Source organism: Phacochoerus africanus, chromosome 11, assembly GCF_016906955.1.
Source record: "Phacochoerus africanus isolate WHEZ1 chromosome 11, ROS_Pafr_v1, whole genome shotgun sequence".
NCBI classification, from domain to species: domain Eukaryota; kingdom Metazoa; phylum Chordata; class Mammalia; order Artiodactyla; family Suidae; genus Phacochoerus; species Phacochoerus africanus.
The window spans coordinates 89952007-89970506 of record NC_062554.1 but is presented as its reverse complement, the minus strand read 5'-3'; the positions used below and the strand labels follow the sequence as shown (position 1 = coordinate 89970506).

At 39.0% G+C, this 18500-nt stretch overlaps 1 protein-coding gene across 3 annotated transcripts in view; it reads right to left on the bottom strand.

Moving 5' to 3' along the window:
* Positions 1 to 18500, bottom strand: part of DNAH11 (dynein axonemal heavy chain 11) — a 344143-nt gene that overhangs the window by 49911 nt on the left and 275732 nt on the right. For all 3 annotated transcript variants that reach the window (XM_047753939.1, XM_047753940.1, XM_047753941.1), the window contains 3 exons: positions 4157 to 4361; positions 3147 to 3311; positions 1245 to 1385 (listed from right to left, as the gene is read on the bottom strand). In XM_047753939.1, coding sequence (XP_047609895.1) covers positions 1245 to 1385; positions 3147 to 3311; positions 4157 to 4361 — 511 coding nt within the window. The remainder of the gene's footprint in view (positions 1 to 1244; positions 1386 to 3146; positions 3312 to 4156; positions 4362 to 18500) is intronic.

The following is an 18500-nucleotide window of genomic DNA, read 5'->3' as shown; positions in this document are numbered from 1 at the left end:
CTCATTACCTGGAATCTTGAAAATTCTTTCATGTCTCACATGTCCTGGTTTTCTCCAAATATTCTACATGGCTAATTCCCATGTAACCTCAGGAATTAGGTATAACCTCACTTCTTCTGAGTGATCCTCCCTGAGCCCCCAGTAGAACAGCCCTTCCATCCCTATTGTTTTCTCTCATTGTACTTGTCACTTTCTCTTTCTCTCTCTCTCTCTCACACACACACACACACACACACACATCTATATATCTGCACTCGTATGTGTGTTTTGCAAAACTGTACACTAACTAATACAGCATCTGGCCCTGTGATTGATTTCAGCAGCTCTTTGTTTAAAAACTGATTGACAGGGAGTTCCCACTGTGACACAACAGGATGGGCAGCATCTCTGTAGCACCGGGACACTGGTTCAATCCCAGGCCCAGCACAGTGGGTTAAGGGATCTGGCATTGCTGCAGCTGTGGCATAGGTTGCAACTCTGGTTTGGATCTGACTCCTGGCCCAGGAATTCCATATGGCAGGAGGCAGCTAAAAAGAAAAAAAAAGAAAAAAAAAGGGAAAAAAAAAAGAAAGAAAGAAAAAAAGGACTAAATTAAATTATGACTTAAAAAAAAAAAAAGAAAAAAGCTGAATGGCAGAATGAATGAATACTGCCCAGAGGAAGAAGGGTACAAAGTAAAGAGCATAAGCTTCGGAGTCAGTCATGGGTTCAAATCCTGACTCTTACGGTTATGAAATGTGAATTCTTTGGTAATTTGTTTAAAATGTGAAAATGCTAGTTTTTTTTAAACTAGGGATAAAATAATATACTTCCTCGAAATGTTTCAGGCATAAGAATGAACCCAAGTGTGAAGGTATATGCATGTGACAGTGGCTTAATCAATAGTTAGTCTCAATTTTTCTCCCTCCATACCAAAATAAAATGGGAGATCTTTTTATAAGACACCTCCACTTTCACAAAGAAAGGATAGGAGCCTCAAAGATAATTCCTTTACATAGCAAATGGCTTAAGGCTCTGTTTAAAAACAAGATTGTGTATTTTGATGTTACATGGTTTATCTCAAAGCTTTGTTGAAAATTATATATAAAAACTACTCATAAAGTGAGGGTTTTTTTTTTCTTTTCCTAGCTAGATTTTCATGACCACTTGCTGGATACACTAATTGCTTAAAAATAAATTCTAAACTTTCAGCAAAAAGTTCAACTCCTGAAGTTTAAATTTTTTCTTGGCCTATTCATCATTACCTTCAAAGAGAATTGATAGATGGGATTGATTTTTCTGAGGTCGTTAATAACAAAATAAAGAAGAGATGCTCTTGCTGCCACGGGTCTGTAACGTTCTCGGGCCTCGTTGATTTTTCTTTCATTTTCTCTAGCTTCGATCACCTATGGTGGAATCAAATAACACGAGTAACTTACTTTCATATTCTCTATGTGATGGAAGAGACATATCTCAAATGAGAAATCAGTAGTACTAAAAAAGAGATAACAAGTACGGCATCTCTGTGCTTGAGTTTTTCTAATGCCATAAAATTCACATTTTAAATAATTTTTGTATAAACTGAGTTTTAAATGGGAGTGGACCTACCTCTAGCGGTGTTATGGTTACATATTAAACAAACCTGGTTGTTTTTCATGTACAGAATTTATTCTGAGTGATGTCACCTTGCTGCCTCCCCTGTCTCTTTCAGGGGTTAATAATCCAGCTCTATCACCTCCCAGGGATAGCTCTTAAAAGTCTTCTGGGTCAATTCAATGCCAATAACTTTATTAGTCAACAAGGCATACAGAAGTAGCCAAGGTCAATAAAACATCCAATAGCCATGCTTACTCAACAGCCTTTATGTGAAACTCTCATGACTGTCTAGTTCTGACTTTGCACCGAATCGTCCATATGCTCACATATTTCAATTTAGTTTATCTTTGTATTAGTCTCTGGGTACATTCACTGAGGTAATTAAATACACACACACACACACACACACACACACACACACACACACACACACACACACACACACCCCTCAACCATCATCAACTGACAAATTCATTTTTATTCCAGACACAAATTTCTTCTACCTACGACTACTCCTGGTCCTGGAGCTTTGTAATATACAGTATTTATCCAGCCTTTTTTTTTTTTTTTTAATAGATCTGATTCATCATACTTGTGTGTAAAATGAAACAAAGAAAATACAGCACAGAGAGGGAAGTCCCTACATGGCAATATATTAGGAACATAAGAAGAGATATTTTAAGAGACAATTAGAAGTTAACTTCAAAGCTAAGACCTAATTTACTTAATTGCTCTAATCTTTACCATCTTAGGAGCCACCTAGAATTCATTTACTTAAAAGGAGAGAGTAATTTGGGATTCCATTTCCTTGTTTAAATGACGACAAATATATTGGATGTGTGGTGACGCAGCCTTGGCTGGGTAATTAATAGATTACCTAGTAATGAGGCTATTCCAGACAGCAAATACGGGTTCCTCTCATTCTGAAACATCAGAATTGTAAGGGTTAGCAGCCACTTGTGAAAGTCCAAGTGCATGCATAAGGCATACCGGAATACAAGTTGGACATTCAGCAGGAAGTCTGCTAAATGAAAAAATTTTTTTCTGGCTTTTAGGAAATGTCATTTTCCCAGGGGGAATAATGCATTTGAGCACAGCAGGAGACCATGCCTAGCTCAGTCTCCCAGCACCGAAGACCTGTAAACAAAACTCTAGTGCTAAGTATTTCTCTAAAATGTACAACAGACCAGGAAGCCTGCGGTGTGACTGCAGGATGCCAGTTTTTCAGAGCTGGACGCTAAGCCTTTTTAGATTTTAGACTGTAGAACCCAGCAGGGCCCAGTTTTCTTCAAATTCATTCACTCAGGAAAAAAAAATAATAGCCTGACAGTCGAATTTGAATGATTGGATCTTTGCTGAATTGGGAGAAGCACAAATTCAACCACTTCTATCTCCATTCAGAAGCCCACACAGTCCACGATTTTAAGGGCAGGTGATGAAAAGACCCAAACTCTAGAGAGTCGGTCCTCTTAGAGAAATGGCCAAGTTTGATTCCACTTTCCACTTTCACTCTGAGCACTTCGTTCAAATAGAGCATTAAAACCCACCAGGCAGCCTCTGCCTCCTCCTACCTTGTGCTCTATCTCGGCTGCGGTGGCCTTGGCCGTCTCCAGTCTCTCCACCAGTTTGGTGTCGTCTAGAAAGCTCCCCTCTGCCGCAGAGAGACGCAGAAGGAGATCGTCCTCCAGATACTTCAGCTCTATCTTACAATCATTTTGGTGTTTTGTCAAAACCAACTAACACAAACCAAGCAAAGTGTGAGAAAGAGTGGTTCAGTTCATGTTTTTAAGCAGAGTTTCCTCAATCATCAATTTCATGGAATCATATACAATAAAACACACAGCATGAAAACTGTTCTAATCATGATTTTTAAAAATTCTTTAAAAAAATTCAGAAGGCATGTTAAGAGCTGGTTACACTCCAGGGTCCAGAGCACGACCCTATATCATAATCACTGAACATCTTGAACCTAGAGAAAGAAACTTCCGGTTTCTGTTTCACATCTAAAGAGAGAGAAGTCATTATTTCCATCCTCACACCAGGAAAAAAAGCTAATCAACAATCCTTCTTGTATCCATCCATCAGAGAACTGAGGTCAGAGGGCACCTGCTACCCACTGTAGAGATGGGTGAGTATAGACAATCATAGCTTATCAGGAACATTGAGGTAGAAAGTGGCCAATTTCTGGAGGTGGAACTTGAGACTTAAAAACTCCTGGGGGTGCAAGTATTTGGGAATCTTTTAGGGAGAGGAAGCCCAGGGGAGACTCCTCCCTGCCCTGGGCAGAGAGAAAGAGATCACTCTCTTCCTTCCAACCCTCCAGGGCAGGTACCTGATTCTCTAGCCCTACTTCCCATGACTGTTTTGCCTCTTGGTCCTAGTCACTTGTGACAAACAAGACTTACAACTAGCCCTATCTGTGGCACAAGCCTAATTACTTTCTTTGTCAGAAGTACCCTTGAATTGTGGCTTAACTGTTCACATACATCCTCATGCCATCTTCTAGTCCTTGTGTCTGGCACACTAATGTGTGCAAAGAAGGAAGTGAATACGTGTTGGGGGGTGATTTCATAATTTTTACCTTAAGTTTCTCCAAATCTGGCCTTTCAATGCTTACAACCTCTGCCAGCAGCTGGGCTTCCAGACCATCTTGTGTGACTGTGAAATTGAGGAGGGTGGTCTGAGCTTGCAATTCTGGCTTATAGTGAGGATTTGCCAGTTTTGTGTGAAGGATAAGACGAAAGTTGTGGTTAAATTCACATTCTTTATCTCCGATCTTGATATACCTAAAGGGGGCATAACACAGACATTCAGGGGATTTCCATGAACTATAACTGATATTAAAGTGTGAGTCCAGTCCTGTATTATGGGAATGGACAAAGGCTACCAAACCAGGTGACTCATGATTTTTCATCTACTCTCCATTTTTCTTAAGGATAAGAGGAATAAGAATTCTCTATTAAACTTCTACATGATTAAGTTTCTTTACATGTAAAATATAATAGTAGTACTCACTTGATAGTGTCACTGTGACAATTAAATACAATAAATCACATAAAGAACCTGTAACAAATACTAGCTTCTATCATTATGCTCTCTGTGATTAACCTTACATTAAACATTGCTATTCTTTAAGGAAAAAATGAGTATGTGTGTATGAGTGTGTGTGTGTGTGTGTGTGTAATATTCATATGAAAAATACATATACTTGTCCTTAAACATGTTTAATTTTAAGCCACTTAAAATGATGCAGACGTGATTCTTTTTTCTAAGCCCCTGTCATGTGATTACAAGTAACTAGAGCAAATAATAATAATAATAATAATAATAATAAATATTCCTAAGTCATACCCAATCCAAATCCTTTTGGCACTGGCTCAAAAGCAAAGTTTAGGAAGTTTGTTATGGGGAATGCATGGACAACATTCTTCCAGGCTCGCTCTCATACAGGGGTGCGGGGGCCTCTCAGCAACAATGCTTCTGTTTTGTATTCCTATTCCTCTGGCTACAGGGACCAGGAACAGGTACTTCAACCAAGCTGTTCCAACCAGAGCGACTTTTCCTGGGATTTAGGATTGGGACACAGTGAAGGGAGAGTTGGAACTGTAACCTATAAACTTGTGTTATTGAGTAGCTTTGTCCCGCTGGTGAACCGAGCAGCAGAGAAAGATAGTCCTAGTTCCCAAGGAAGAATCATTAAACCAATATTCAGATGAAAGAATAATGCAAGGGGAGCACGTTCTAGGTTTTACGGGCTTCCAGGTCCCCTCTTTCTGAAGCCTGGCTACATCTTCACCTCAGTTGTCAGGGCACCCTGAAGTCTTGCAACATCCTGTTTTACTCAACCAAGATAGAGGTGGGTCCTGCAATTGCAAGGAAAGCTCTGAATGAATGCAGCCTCTCCCCAAGGAGAGGGCCTGATTTTTCTCTGCCTTAGATGCTGAGATCTAATTTCTAAGGGCCTTATCACCTAGGCTCCGTTGCTCTCTGGGTTCTGCATGGCCGTGGCCAATGGGAACCCCAGCAGGAGCAAGCCGAACAGGAGGAGAGAGAGGTCAAGGTGGGTCTTTACTGCTTCAGGGCTGCAGTCTGTGGAGGCTGTTTCCTACCATGACCCTTCCACAGCTCTGCTTGGAGGATCCAGTAACACCTTCAGGCCTAGGGGTGGTTAACAGTGTCCTGGGACCGCATATCCTTTGTGCCCTCACTACCTCTACTGGGTTCTCTTCATTCTACACTCTGCAAATTTTTTGTAAACAGTCACTATGTTAAGTCTACGTTAATTCACAGCTAAATCACTATGTTAATTCTATTGAATAATTCCAGCCTACTTTGCAGTCTTTTTCCTGCCAGGGGCCTGCTATGAGGATCCAGTAAAGGGGAAGTTTAATTTTTGCACCAGACAGATAGAAACCATGAATCTTAGAACTTTTCAAATTCTTCCATACAGAGGCCTGAACTACACAGGAGTGAAAATTCATGTAAGAAGCCTGAGTGGAGTTCCCATCATGGCACAGCAGAAATGAATCTGACTAGCATCCATGAGGACACAGGTTCGATCCTTGGCCTCGCTCAGTGGGTTAAGGATCCGGTGTTGCCGTGAGCTGTGGTGTAGGTTGCAGACGAGACTCGGATCTGGCATTGCTGTGGCTGTGGCGTAGGCTGGCAGCTATAGCTCCAATTTGACCCCTAGCCTGGGAACCTCCATATGCCATGGGTGGGGCCCCCCAAAAAAAAGAAGACAAAAAAAGAAAAAAATAAGAAGAAGCCTGAGTGCGTGGCTCAAGAAGGAGCATCTTTTCAGTCTCCTATCTTCCCTTAAATACTTAACAAAATTCTGGATTCTTCCCTATTAAGTGTGTATTTTAATGCAGGTACCATGAAGATAAGAATATTATCCAAAGCCCATATTGTCTTTAATTTAAATATAATGTTTTAAATAATCATAAGAAAAAAATGACTATTGATCTCACTGACTTACAGGTGAGATGTTACTTTGCTAAACTTACCAACTTTGGAAAATTGGATGAGTTCAAAAAAAACATTGTTTAATAAGTTCAGCATTCAGGCAATATTCTTTATTAAAATGTCACAGTATTTGCAATAACTTTTTTGAATTTGAGGCGAGATACTCAGAATGCCATAGCGTGACAATATTTTGGGGTGCTCTTGGTGGATGTTTCATAATTGTGTCTTGCTCTGAGATGAAGTCTCTTGTGTCATATGGTGAGGAGAGAGGGCCCCTGATTCACTGGCCACTCTATTTGACTAAGGAAATGTTTATACAACAATTTTGGTGTACAGAGATTATTTTCAAAATCATAGTTTTCTTAAATTGCTAAAACCTTAATCACTAAATCAATCACCAAAGTTTTAATCACTACATCTAAGAATCTCAAAAGACTGATGGGATTCATGACCTACTGTTTCCATCCAATTCTTAACTTTTGTTTCCATCGTAGTGATATTTTATTTCAACAAAAATTTTCACTGTTTTTGGTTAGGTGTCTAGGTTTGAAAAAGATCGGCCAAATAGGCTACTTTGGAAGCCATTTTTCCTCAAGCTGAATGGTAAATTCATTCATGTATCGAGTTTTGTATCAGGACTTTCTACTGTTTAATTTTTTTTTCCCCAGAGTAAAAAAGGAGCAATTCAGGTGTCAACCCTTTTCTAAGCAAGTATATATCTCTATACCTATTCCCCCTTTAAAAAAAAATTAAAAAAAGTATTCACATCACTTTGAAAGTGAAGCAATGAGAACATCAAAAGATGCATGAACTACATACAGGTCAATTGTTGTAAGTGAGTCAGAAGTGGCTGCTAGTGGGTCATGAGCACAGTGGTCCTGAGCCCTTGTTTTAAAATCACGGAAATGATACCATTTGTTCACACTTTTGCATGTATTTTCCAGCTGATGTCATGTTTAAGATGATAATCATTACCTTATGATAATTTCTTCAATTATTTATCATGAAATATGTTACAACTGAACATTCATTCACTCAGCAAGCAGATACTGAACATCTGTGCCAGGCCATCAGAAAGTCTTTGTAAAATCATTACCAAGACAAGAATGGTCTCTGCTCTAACACTTTCACTTATTCTCTCATAATGGGCACTAGGACTAGGAAATTTTGCATACTGATTCATTCCTTCACTTATCCAGCTCAATGAATAAATATGTATTAAGTGCCTACAATGACCAGTCATATAAAAATCAAAGATCTTGCTCAACTGAGAGGCAAAGGAACTGAATTGATATTTCTCTGAAGAAGATCTTCATGTCCAATCAACCCCTGAAAAGATGTTCACCATCATTACTCATCAGGGAAATGCAAATCAAAGCCACAGCGAGGTGCCACTTTATACCCATGAGATGGTTTTAATAAAAAAACTGACAATAATTAGTTCTGGTAAGGAGATAGAAAAATTAGAACACTTATATGATGGAAATGGTGCAAGCAATTTGGCAAACAGTTTGGCAGTTTCTTACAATCTTAAGCATGGAAGTACCCTTAAACCAGTGATTCTATTCCAAGGTACATACCCTAAAGAAAGGGAAGCATATAGCCACAAAGAATTTGTACACAAATCTTTATAGCGCCATTATTCATAATTGCCAAAAGGGGGAAACAACCCAGTGCCCATAAACTCATGCATGGATAAACAAATTGTGGTCCACCCACACAATGGAATATTAGTCAGCTATAAAGAGGAAAGAAGTACTGATATAGGTTACAACATAGATGAATTTTGAAACATTAAGTCAAAGAAGCCTATCACAGAAGTCCATAGTATCATATCAGTCTATTTACAGAAAATGTCCAGAATAGGCGAATCAATAATGTTGGAAATCAGATTAGTGGTTGCCTAGGAATTTCTATTCTAAAATTGATTGTGGTAATGATGGCTCAATGCTGTGAATACACTAAAAACCACTGAATTGTTCACTCTGAATGATTAAACTGTATGGTATGGGAATTATATCTCAATAATGAGATTACCAAAAGAGAAGAGGAAAGAACAATAATCTATCAAGAGGTCAAGCACTAACACTTGAGCTTTTATCAATCTGTAAGGTAAGAAACCGAGCTAACTATCGTTTTTCTGAGGTTCGTGCTTGATTTTTGAGCATAGTAACATGTATTACAGGATGGTCTTAATTGATAAGGATACCTTTCTTCTTCTTCTTCTTTTTTTTTTGTCCTTTGTCTTTTTAGGGCCGCACCCAGGGCATATGGAGGTTCCTAGGCTAAGGGTCGAATCGGAGCTACAGCTGCCGGCCTATGCCATAGCCACAGCGACACCAGATCCAAGCCATGTCTGTGACCTACACCACAGCTCACGGCAACACTGGATCCTTAACCCACTGAGCGTGGCCAGGGATTGAACCCCTGTCCTCATGGATGCTAGTCAGGTTCGCTGATCACTGAGCCACGATGGGAACTCCTTTCTTAGTCAATCTGCTTCTTTTTGACTGAAGATGTATTCAGCCATATTTATAAGGGCAGTATCATCAAAATTTCTCCTATTACTTGAGTTTCCTTTTCCAAGGGTTTCCAAAAGTGACCTTACAAAGAGCTTTGAGAAAATCTTTCTTTGCTAGTGTCATTCACTATATTACTGTTGACGTAGATTTCAAGACTTGTATGACTAGCTTTTAAAGGAAATTCTAAGAGTGACTTTTTTGTGTAGTAAACTGCCTGGGGTGACTGGATAAGCAATGAGATCCTGCTCCATAGCACAGGGAACTATATTTAATCACTTGTGATGGAACATGATGGAGGATAAGGTGAGAAAAAGAACGTATATATATGTGTGACTGGGTCACTTTTCAGTATAGCAGAAATTGACAATAGAATTTAAAAAAAAAAGTTGATACTCATTTACATCTCCAGACTAACAAAACTCATACTTTAAATAAAGCTCTGTGTGAGTCCGACTTGTGATTTTCTGCTTACTGCTTCATCTTGGTTTGGATTCATTTCTCCCTGGTGTAGTGTCTTTGAGAAACACCAGGTCTGTCATGACTTTGCATGACTTCAGCCTGAATGTTCCCTCATTTGCTTAAGAATTTTCAGGGCTTGGATTCATGCCTCTTAAATTTCCTTTTTAACCACTAACCTACATCCTCAGAGGAATAGAGGATTTAAGCTCTTTCCCACTTTAAAAATGAAAATTTAAATGAACACTGAATGAATCAAGCCGTGGATTGTCATTATTGTTGCCTAACAGGACAGCTCACTGTCAGGACGGTTAGGAACTATGGTAAGAAATCAATTTAATTTTGAGATTTTTTGGGGGGGGGAGGGGGGAGAGGAGGGGAGGAGGAGGGTGGAGGGTACGTGAGAATCAAAACAAGCCCCTAGCCAGATGACTAACACATCTGAAAGCTGCAGGTGTTGAGGCCTCATGGAAAATCCCTATAGGGAAGTTGGAGAACTCTTTCTGTAAATGGCCAGAGTAAATATTTCAGGCTTTGTCAGCCACATACGTCTCTGCCATGTATTCTTCTTCGCTTTTAACAACTCTTTAAAACCATCCTCATGTACTTGTGGTTGCCAAGGGGAAGGGGGCTGGGGGAGGAATGGAGTGGGAGGTTGGGGTTAACAGATATAAGCTATTAGAAGATGGAGAAACAATAAGGCCCTACTGTATAGCACAGGGAACTATAGTCAACAGCCTGTGATAAACCATCATGGAAAAGAATATGAGAAAAGAATGTATATATATGTATAACTCAATCACTCTGCTGTGCAGCAGAAATTGACAGAACATTGTAAATCGACTATACTTAAATTAAAAAAAAAAAAAAAACCCCACAAAGCCATCCTCAGCTCCTGGGCCACATCAAGAAAGCCTGCTTGGCAATCCCCATTCTAGTTGGGTCCACCAGTTAGTGGTATCAGCAACATCTACTCTTAAAGCAATGACAGCCAATCCCACTGGATTACCCAGTAACACCAAGTTAGAATTTTTTCCAAGCAGCTGCTACTGCTAACTGTGCTTGCCTTCCTAAATTTTCAAGAAAAAATAGTGAGAGATGGGCCAATACAGAGCATGAGGCTCTGACAATTTTGCTTCTGGGTGGAGGTGACAAAAGCTTTCAACTGGTCAAATATGTATTAAACCCAATATCTCACTGAAAGCCACACTCCACACCAGAGGGGACTCCACGGTCCTAAAGCCCCTTGCACACGGACATATGCCCCGAGGCCATCACGTGTACCAGCTTGAGAACCAGCAATCCATCTGCTTGAGGGACAGTCTGACTTTCTCTTTGAAGAGAGAGAGTTAATCAGGGAACTCGCTCTGCTGATGGCAGAGAGAAGGATGTCTGCCTATAAAACTGGCATTCTATTTTGCTCTGAAACATTATTTTATAGGTTTAGATTTCCCAGGGATAGTAAATTATCCTCAATTGGGGTGTTTATGATCTATGAAAGGCAAAATCTGCATAATGGCTCTGTGGGTTTTAACATTGCTGCTAGGTTAATTACTGGTTAATCTCCTATCTGGGAAAATTAAACAGATTGCGAGTGCTCTCTCCTGATTTGAAGGATCCAAAGAACAACGGAGTTAACCAGAGGGGTGGGAAAAGCAAACAATCACTTTGTTGTTTTTGTGAAAGACAGGAGTCCAGAGGTTGTAACTTCCTGAACACAGCCGGGGGTGGTGGGGGCCCTCCATGTGCTTGAACTTCAACGCCAAGGAGAAGCAGCCGCAGGTGGGAGGGGCACCATGAAATGTGGAACTCTACTCTCTTCCAGTTATTCTCTGAAAGCACTAGTTCTTAACCCACTTTCCAGGAATAGGACTCTGGCCCCTGACCCCGCAGCTTAATGAGAAGCAAGTAGGGTGGGATCTCTGAATGTGGGCTGGAGCTGCTACCAGAGGGTTGTATGCATCCCTCTGAGGGGGGTGGGGCGCCTCTCTGGCCCCCTCTTCTCACGAGCTGAGAATTGCTGGTTTGGACAGGACTGATTGTACGAACTTGCAACTGACATAAGATGGTTTTTCCCAGGACAGACACCGTGATTTAACTGGAGAAGGCAGAGAGGGAGCTGTTAAGATTCTTTCTCACCTAGCGGAGTTGTAATTTCAGAGCCAGAAGGGCCCCTAGGGATCGTTCAGCAGATTCCTTTTTATGGACCTAAAGACTTTATGACTTGTCCAAGGTCACATAGCTTAGTGGTAGAGCTGGGACTGGAACCTGGGTCTCTAGACTCCCAGTATAAAGTTCACTTCACCGTGTCCTGCTGCTGGGTAAATTGCTCTGTTGGATGGTGACAGCTTGTAACCCCAGCCTCTGTACCTGTCTGACCATCGATCACAGGAGGGTACTGAGAGAATATGACTGACTCAATAACAATCAATGGCCCCTAGAGAAAAAAAAAAACATAAAGCCACAGCTCCAAGGACATGCCCTGCTGATCTTTGGTTAGACAATTCTGTCCTTGTTTATGAAGGAGAACAGCACTGATGATGTATCGATGTGTCCAGCTCTAATCCAAAGAGCTTTCATTTCTGGGAGGTATTTTCATAACAGGAACTACTTAATTTATAAAGTTTGAAAAATGAAGCACTCAACCTACAGAAAAAGTTTTCTATCTCCTGGCTTTCAGAAAAAGAAGATATAATCCCGAAGTATGCCCAAACGCACAGTGAATTATTGTAATGCTGAGGGAGTTATTGTCTTATGAAGATAATCATGTACAAATTAACTATAAATTTAGTTTTCCATGTGTCAGGCTGACATAGAAATAAGACACCTTGGGAATTTTGAGATTCTTTCCAAGTTTATCCACAACCCAGCCAAGCATTATCCTGGGGTAAGAAGATGTGTAATTTCTTCATGTCATGGAAGATCATCATGGCTGTGGAGGATGAATGTGCAAATTACACGAAAAGACACTTGAAAATAATTGGTGAAATAATTACCTAAAAATAATTATTTGTGGAATAATTTCCTAAGGTTCATGGGATTTCTGTGAGACGTGGGGAAACCTTTCTCCCAGTTATCTTATTTAACTGGAAAGCCAGAATCTCTGTGAGCCAAGAGAGACAGCAGCATCTCAAAATAACTAAGGTGGGAGTCTGAAGCTGGAGATTACAATCTGGATTTCTTAGTTCTAAGATACATGTCTGGAAACTATGGAAATGTCTTTTACATTTGTTGGCACTGTTCTCAAGATTTAGTGTAGTTACTGTTGGAGTTCCTGTCGTAGCGCAGTGGTTAACGAATCCGACTAGGAACCCTGAAATTGCAGGTTCGATCCCTGGCCTTGCTCAGTGGGTTAAGGATCCGGCGTTGCCATGAGCTGTGGTGTAGGTCGCAGACGCGGCTCGGATCCTGCATTGCTGTGGTTCTGGCATAGGCCAGCGGCTACAGCTCCGACTGGACCCCTGGCCTGGGAACCTCCATATGCCGTGGAAGCGGCCCAATAAATGGCAAAAAGACAAAAAGACAAAAAAAAAAAAGGATTTACTGTAGTTACTGTTGAAAATGCCATCAGCCTTGGATCATAAAAACCTACCTGAATTTCTCTAGTGATCAGATATCCTTAGGATGTGAACAAACACCACTGTTATTTTTTTATTGCCAGGCAAAACCAAACTTGGAAAAGCAGCATATTCAGTTTAGAATAAGGACTTGCTTTTGTGGCAGACTGGTCTTTACTAAGAATGGCTTCAGTAAAACTGTTTTGTTGTTGTTGCTTTTTAATTGCAAAACCCTTCTCACAATGCTGTTTGGCGAGAAATTTCTAAAGTTACTACATTATTATACTGAAGGTTCTCACTCTAGGATGGTCAATTCAGAGAGCTAATACATTTCTCTGAATAGGAGGAATTCCATTCTCCAGGCTTCACTGGAGCTGATTTGTCAAGGTAAAGAGATAGCAGGTGGGTTTTGATATAAGTAAATAAAATAGTTCCATGAATTGGGGGAAAAAGAAACACACTGAGGAGAAGAAAAAAACCTTCTCAATGGACATGTAAAAGCCTTACTGTATGGCCTGCTGTTTAAATGAAAAGCTTCTAGATTAGACCTGTGAGCTCCAACAACCCTGGCTGAGAGCACAGCCCAAGGGTCAGGTGCAGTGCTGGCAGAGGGGAGGCGTTACTTAGCAACCCCGGCATGAAAGCCAGTGCAAGGTGGTCACACCCGGCTCCTGAAGAAAGGATGCCACTGAAAGCTACACAGCTGGCCAGATGTTCAAGAAAAGGAAGGATAGTCCTGAATAGAAATGAGTTAATTGTCTTGCTGCTTCATACAGTTAATAGAACCAACATGCCCTTCTAAGATACAAGCAAACTCCTATTAGAATTAAAAAGAAAAAAGATAAAAAGTGCAAAAGTCTGGGTACCTCTGAACATAAAAAAAAAAGCTAAAAAAATCATAGCGGTTTATTTCCTCTTTGAGATAAATATATGGCCCATATATATAAAATATACATATAGGTCTGTGTATTTCAATACATCCTCATTTAAACATGATAATATAGCATGAAAAAGAAATACTGGCTCTATTTATATTTGTTTATTTTAGAAAACTGCTTTTTTGAAGAAAAGACTCTAAAGGTTCTTAATCTGTGGCCCTGTGTGGTATTTACTTGCAGACAAAGACAAACAATGTTAGCAAATGACTGAGAAGATGCACTCACTACCTGTAGACCCTGAATATTACACTATTAAATTTACACTTAAAAAAAAATCCTGATTGAACTTAAGGATAGAAAGGTTGCTGGAGGTCTTTTCTGCAATTAAACTTATTTTTTCAACTTTAGAAACTGGGAAAGACTAGGACACTGAATTCTACTACATGAGGGCATGAATTAACTTGAAAGTAAAAACATTCTTACCCACCAGGACATAATGAGAGAAGTACATAACTCCAGAGTTTATTGAAAAACTGAGCATCCAGCTCAAGAGAGAACATTCTATTACAATGTGGGATTTTATTTAAGAGGCTCTAGCTGAAATCCTACCCACGACCTCATTCAAATGGATGCTCAACTCCAAGAGCAGCAACATACACTGGAGACTTGCTACCTAAAACAATTCTTATTCATTTTAGCACAACTCTCAGAGAAACTTAGTCATTCTAAAATAAATACTGTCTGTAAAGTACTGTCTCTCTTTCATTTTATTATTTCTATAAAAACAGGATTTTTATAACAGAGAGCTAATATTTCTATTAGTTTTAAGGTTCTAGGGAAGGCTGCTTAAAGACTATTACTAAAAGAGTAATTACATGAAATTAAATATGGAATGAAGTATAAAATGTCGTTAAAGATATTTATATGCTCAGAAACAAGTTGACATACATCTTCTAGTAAGGTTATTCCAGCTAAGATGGAAATTCAAAAATTACTTCAATAATATTTGGGGAGATTTGAAAGATTAACGAGAGATAATTTTATGAAGATGCTTCACAGATCAGCAACTTCTCTAATATGTAAGCCAGTAAATTTGCTTTGGAAAAAGCACATGCTGATAAATCTTCCCAGATATGCTTTCTGTCGATTGAAACCGTAAGATATATTTTACTTAAAATTAGGATTGTCTGGAGTTTGGTAGGTTTAATTATTTGTAATTACCCAGGCTGTTGTCAGCCTGTGGCCATTTTATGACATTGGTATCTACTACGTGGGTCAGGTTCAACTGTATATCTTCTCAAACACAGATTTAATGTGCTATTGATGAAACCATTACTAGAACCAAATTAAAGTCTGGGCTGATGTATTGGACCACAGGGAGCTGTCAGACCTGAAAGGAGTAATTAGTATTCATTACTTCATACTCCACAACATTCCAATTATTAATGAACTTCAACTTTTGGACTATGCTAGATCTATCACAAGCCTCTTCTCAGACATTCATTACTAGGAACAATAGACTAATATTGTTTTTTTTTTTTTTCAAAAGACCCCCAAAACAAACAGAATGAAAACAGACAAAAACATAACAGCCAAAAACTTTCTGAGGGATGTGGCTTTCTTTCAGGAGTATGAAAGTATTATTCCACCCGCACTTGGAGCAGATGATAAAGTAAATACATTCTGGGTGAAGGTGCCAATTTTGCAATACCTGTGGGTTGTTTCCTCTTTTTTAAAATTGCTTTCAGTGCTATCTGTCTTTACAATACATAGAGAAACACACTTGGAACCTTACAGATAATTGGAAAGAGTAACACAGAAAGGTAAAGACAGAAGGGAATGGAAAAAATCAAGTAAAATGTTCCTTGCTGGAGATCAGAGCAGAAAGACCTAGTAGTAAATATACAAATAGGCATAGATTAGTCTGGGACGGGATTAAGATAAAGTCAGTATTTTTCTTTCTTCCTTCCTTTTCTCTTCTTTTTTAAAAATCTTTTTACAGCTGCACCTGTGGTATATGGAAGTTCCTAGGCTAGGGGTGGAATAGGAGCTATAGCTGCTGGACTATTCCACAGCCACAGCTATGCCAGATCTGAGCCACATCTGCAACCTACACTGCAGCTCATGGCAATGCCAGATCGATCTTTAACCCACCGAGCAAGGCCAGGAATCGAACTCGTATCCTCATGGGTGCTAGGTAGGTTCTTAACCTGTTGAGCCACAACAGAAACTCCTATGTATATGTATTTTTAAGAGTTTTTTTCCTCTCTTTTAAAGACCTACATGAAGGAACAAGAAAGCATTTGCTTTGCTTGTACATATTTCCTGTTAGGCAGAAACAATACAATCATTAAAATACCAAATTTTATTCCAAAGTTTTTAAAGTTTTTATGAATAAAACTCTCCTCAGAATTTTGAGTGACCTAATTTTTTCCACTCGGGGAAAAACAAAAAAACAAAAAAACAAACAAACAAAAAAACTGGAAAAAAAACCAGGAGGTAGGAACTGTTTCTCAAAGGAAGAGGTGGCTAAGAGTATTAAATACAAAATATTTTGCATTATAAAAAACAGCAGAAGAAGGAAAGTTCCCAACTCTGTTCTCTGAAAGACTTCACAATCCTTAAACTCTAGTGGTAAGCATGTACGTTTGTGCAAACGCTGCGAAGCAATTTGGTATTATCTTTTAAACCTTATTATGCACATTCTCTACAACCCAACTATTCTACTCCAGATATAAACTGTGAAGAACCTCTTGCTGGGTGCTTTAATGTGTATATAAGTATTCAGTATGCTAATATTCATAGGAGCACGTGTTGTAATAACAAAAAAATAAAAAAATAACCTAAATGTCCTTCAATAAAAACATTCAATAAATTGAGAAATAGCCTCTCCACTGAATATGATAGTGATGAAAATGAGACTACAGCTAAATGAAAAGTATTAGAGCTAAAAGCAAGAATATAGATGAGTCTTAGAAACATAATATTGAGTAGAATGTATATATATATATATATATATAAAATTATTTTCAAAAAGGAATGAAGGGGTGACAAAATTTAGAATACTATCTTTCTACAAATAATAAATGCTAGAGATGGTGTGGGAGAGAAGGGAACTCTCTTAAACTGTTGGTGGGAATGTAAATTGGTGCAGCCACTACGGAAAACAGTTTGGAGGTTCTTCAAAAAATTAAAAATAGAGTTCCCATATGATCCAGCAATCCCATTCCTGGCATACACCCAGGCAGAACTATAGTTTGGAAAGATACACTCACAGCTTTGTTCAGAGCAACACTGTTTACAATAGCTAGCACATAGAAACAACCTCAATGCCCATCATCAGATGAATGGATAAAGATGTAGTGTACACACATACAATGGAATATGACTTAGCCAAAAAATGAAATAATGCCATTTACCAAAATATAGATGGACCTAAAGATGATCATACTAAGCAAAGACAGAAAGAGAAAGACAAACACCACGTGATATCACTTACAGGTGAAATCTAAAATATGACACAAAGGAATATATCTGCACAACAGAAATGGACTCGCAGACATAGAGAACAGACTTGTGGTTGCCCAGGGAGAAGAGAGGGTGGGGAAGGAAAGGATTGGGTGTTTGGGGTTAGCACATGCAAACTACTACATGGAGGATGGTTAAACAACAAGGTCCTCCTTCTAGCATAGGAAACTATATTCGATACCCTGTGATAAACCATAATGGAAGATTGCAAATCAACCATACATCAAAAAAATTTTTAAAAATATTGATTACCTTTGGAGGGAGGCAGAGAGGGAAAGGAAAGGAGCACAAATGTGGGTTAAATAATATTAGCCATCCTTCAGCTCATTATTTGAACGGTAGATACCTGTCTAAATTATTATTATGATTCATAACTTTTGTATATTATGTATTTTATATGCATCAGTATTAAAAAATAAAATTTAGATAACCAAAACCCTTTACTAAGGTAGGAGATACCTTCAAATATCAAAAGATATGACTGATTCCTCCCCTCTCCATCCCTCCTTTTTGCTGATATGTTTTGTGGCTCCATTCATGGTTCATCTACACTTCTCATGTTCACTTCAGGAGCTCCGGTTCGTGCCCCCAATCACCCATATACTGTTACCTATCATTTGTCAAAGATTCAAGGGAAATAATATATACTGAATATCTTTATGTGCTATACTCTTTGTAGTTTTTTTCTCACCAGAAAAGAAAATGTAAACACAGAGAAACAGGCTATCCAACTTACCCCAAATCACCAAACTAGGGTGTAGCAGACTAAGATCTGACTCAAGTTTCCTCTTACTATTTGAATCCTGATGCTAATTTCTAACAGCAATACACCAGTGCACCACCTCACAGCCGTGAAAGTCTCTCTTGAAAATGCACAAGTAGCTAGTTCAAGACAGTGAGTTGAATGTTTTATTTATATTCTTTCCCATGCCAAATCCTATGGAAATGATAGAAAGATACATGCTTAAAGAAAGAATGAATTCAAATTCATGTAAAACAAACAAACAAACAAGATA